The 3,219-nt window shown below is 44.0% G+C and overlaps 1 protein-coding gene across 1 annotated transcript in view; it reads left to right on the top strand.

The window, feature by feature from the left end:
- Positions 1 to 1,729, top strand: part of LOC138861815 (variant surface antigen E-like) — a 25,737-nt gene extending 24,008 nt beyond the window's left edge. The window contains exon 2 of the mRNA XM_070121665.1: positions 1,175 to 1,729. Coding sequence (XP_069977766.1) covers positions 1,175 to 1,729 — 555 coding nt within the window. The remainder of the gene's footprint in view (positions 1 to 1,174) is intronic.
- Positions 1,730 to 3,219: the final 1,490 nt, after the last annotated feature.

Here is a 3,219-nt window from a genome sequence, read left to right on the forward strand (position 1 = left end):
CACCCCCAACCCAACACACACACACACCTACACACTTACACCCTTACACCTACACACAAACACACACACACACACACCTACACACTTACAACCCTTACACCTACACATACACACACACACACACCTACCCACTTATACCCTTACACACACACACACACACACACACCTATACACTTACACCCTTACACCTACACACACACACACACACACACACACACCTACACACTACACCCTTACACCTACACACATACACACACACACACACCTACCCACTTATACCCTACACCACACACACACACACACACACACCTACACACTTACACCCTTACACCTTACAATCACACACACACACACACACACTTACACCAACACCTACAATCCTACACACTTACACCTACACACACACACACACACACACATCACACACTTACACCCTTACACCTACAACACACTTACACCAACACCTACAATCCTACACACACACCCTTACACACACACACACACACACACACCTACACACTTACACCCTTACACCTACACACAAACAATCAAAGTACTCACTTCGGTAAACAAAATGCTTTTATTTTTTCGCTGAATTTTACCGACTAACAGATTTTCTCTCTCTCTCTCTCTCTCTCTCTCTCTCTCTCTCTCTCTCTCTCTCTCTCTCTCTCTCTCTCTCTCTCTCTTTTTTTTTTTTTTTTTTTTTTTTTACCAAATTATTTATTTCATTTTTTTTACTTTAGCTAATGCACTGTGGCTTCTTGATTCCTTTTTATGTACTGCAATTTCTCTCTTTTTAACTTTTATTGTTATTGTTGTCACTATCGTTATTGCTTTTGTTGTGGGTCATTTTTATTGGTGTCATTATTGTTATTGTTATTAGAATTATTATTGTTGTTTTCATTTTTCTTATCATTATTATTATTATCATTATTATTATGATAATGATAATAATACTTATTATTATTGTTGTTGTTTTGCAGTTGTTGTTGTTGTTATTACTATTATTGTTATCATTATCATCATTATTCTTGCTATCATTTTCATCATTATCATTATCATTATTATTATTGTTACTGTTATTATTATAATTGATATTATTATCACCATCATCAGTGTTAGTTATTGTTAAAAAACAACCTCGCAACCCAAAAAAAACACAACCATACAGCCAAACAACCTCACAACCTCACAACCCCACACCCCAACAACCCCACACCCCAACAACCTCACAACCTCACAACCCAACAACCTCACAACCCCACAACCTCACAACCCAACATCCTCACAACCCCAACAACCCCACAACCCAACAACCTCACAACCCAACAACCCCCCAACCCCACAACCTCACGACCCCACAACCAAACAACCCCACAACCAAACAACCCAACAGCCCCACAACCCAACAACCCAACAACCCACAACCCAAAAAACCCAACAACCTCACAACCCAACAACCTCACAACCCAACAACCCCACACACCCAAACATACCCCAAACAAACAACCCCACAACCCTACAACCAAACAACCCCACAACCCAACAACCCCCAACCCAACAACCTCACAACCCCCAACCAAACAACCTCACAACCCCAAAACCCAACCCAACAACCTCACAACCCAATAACCCCACAACCCAACAACCCCACACCCCAACAACCTCACAACCCAACAACCCCAACAACCTCACAACCCCAAAAGCCAACAACCTAACAACATAAAAGCCAGCGTGATTTAGACAATGAGCTTCTCGACCCTTTTTTTTACTATTTCAACAACCCGTTGTGTGAGCGATTTCGTGGCGGCCCCGAGAGAGGCGGGTCAACTTGCAACCTTTCTTCCTGACGAGAGTGCAACATGCAACATTTCTCTCTCTCTCTCTCTCTCTCTGTCTGTCTCTCTGTCTGTCTCTGTCTCTCCCTCTCTGTCTGTCTGTCTGTCTCTCTCTCTCTCTCTCTCTCTCTCTCTCTCCTCTCTCTCTCTCTCTCCCTCTCGCTTCTCGCTCTCGCTCTCTCTCTTCTGTCTGCCCTCTCGCTCTCGTCTGTTCTTTCTCTCCTCTCTCTCTCTTCTCTCTCTCTCTCTCTCTCTCTCTCTCTCTGTCTCTCTCTCTCTCTCTCTGTCTCGTCTCTCTCTGTCTGTCTCTCTCTCTCTCTCTCTCTCTCTGTCTCTCTCTTTCTCTCTCTCTCTCTCTCTCTCACTGTCTTTAGTTTTTTGTTATTTTTGTTTTTGCTTGTTTGTTTGTTTGTTCATATTGTATTTTTTAATGCGATTTTTTTTTTAAGGCAATTTTTTTCTCTTTTTTTTTGGCCATTTTATTTTTCCAACAATTTTTTTTTTTTTGGTGGGGGGCGAGGGGGGGAGGCGGGTGGGGGGCGAGGGGGATGTTGGGGATTAAGATGCGTGTGATCACTTAATGAGAGGGCGCGTGAGGAAGGGTCGTTACAGGTTACGGTTAAAGGAGGATGTTTAAGACTTGGTTGGTTTGGGGGCCTTCGGTTCTGATTGCTCTATAACTAGGGGCTTGTTTTTATTTTTATTAAGGTGGGGTGGGGGAGGGGCGAAGGGGAGGGAGAGGGGGAGGGGATCTTTAAGATTTGGGTTGGTTTTGGGGCCTTCGGTTCTGATTGCTCTATAACTAGGGGCTTTATTTTTTTTATTAAGGTAGGGGAGGGGAAGGGGGAGGGAGAGGGAGGAGGGGGATCTTTAAGACTTGGTTGGTTTTGGGGCCTTCGGTTCTGATTGCTCTATAACTAGGGGGCTTTTTTTATTTTTATTAAGGTGGGGAGGGGGAGGGGAAGGGGAGGGAGAGGGGAGGGGGATCTTTAAGATTTGGTTGGTTTTGGGGGCTTTCGGTTCTGATTGCTCTATAACTAGGGGCTTTTTTTTTATTAAGGGGGGTAGGGGGAGGGGAAGGGGGAGGGAGGAGGGGGGAGGGGGATCTTTAAGACTTGGTTGGTTTTTGGGGCCTTCGGTTCTGATTGCTCTATAACTAGGGGCTTGTTTTTTTTTTTTATTATTAAGTGGGGTAGGGGAGGGGAGGGAGGGGATGGGTAGGGGAGGGAGGGTAGGGTGGGGAGGGGGAGGTGTCCGGGCTCAGATTGTTTTGTGGCTTTAGTTTTGATTTGGTTTTGGTTCTATATTTTTTTTTCTTTTTTTATTCTATGGCTCTGTCTGTTTTGTTGTCTGTTTCTGTGTGTCTGTATCTGTCTGT

This window comes from Penaeus vannamei, chromosome 5 (assembly GCF_042767895.1).
Source record: "Penaeus vannamei isolate JL-2024 chromosome 5, ASM4276789v1, whole genome shotgun sequence".
In the NCBI taxonomy this organism is placed as follows: domain Eukaryota; kingdom Metazoa; phylum Arthropoda; class Malacostraca; order Decapoda; family Penaeidae; genus Penaeus; species Penaeus vannamei.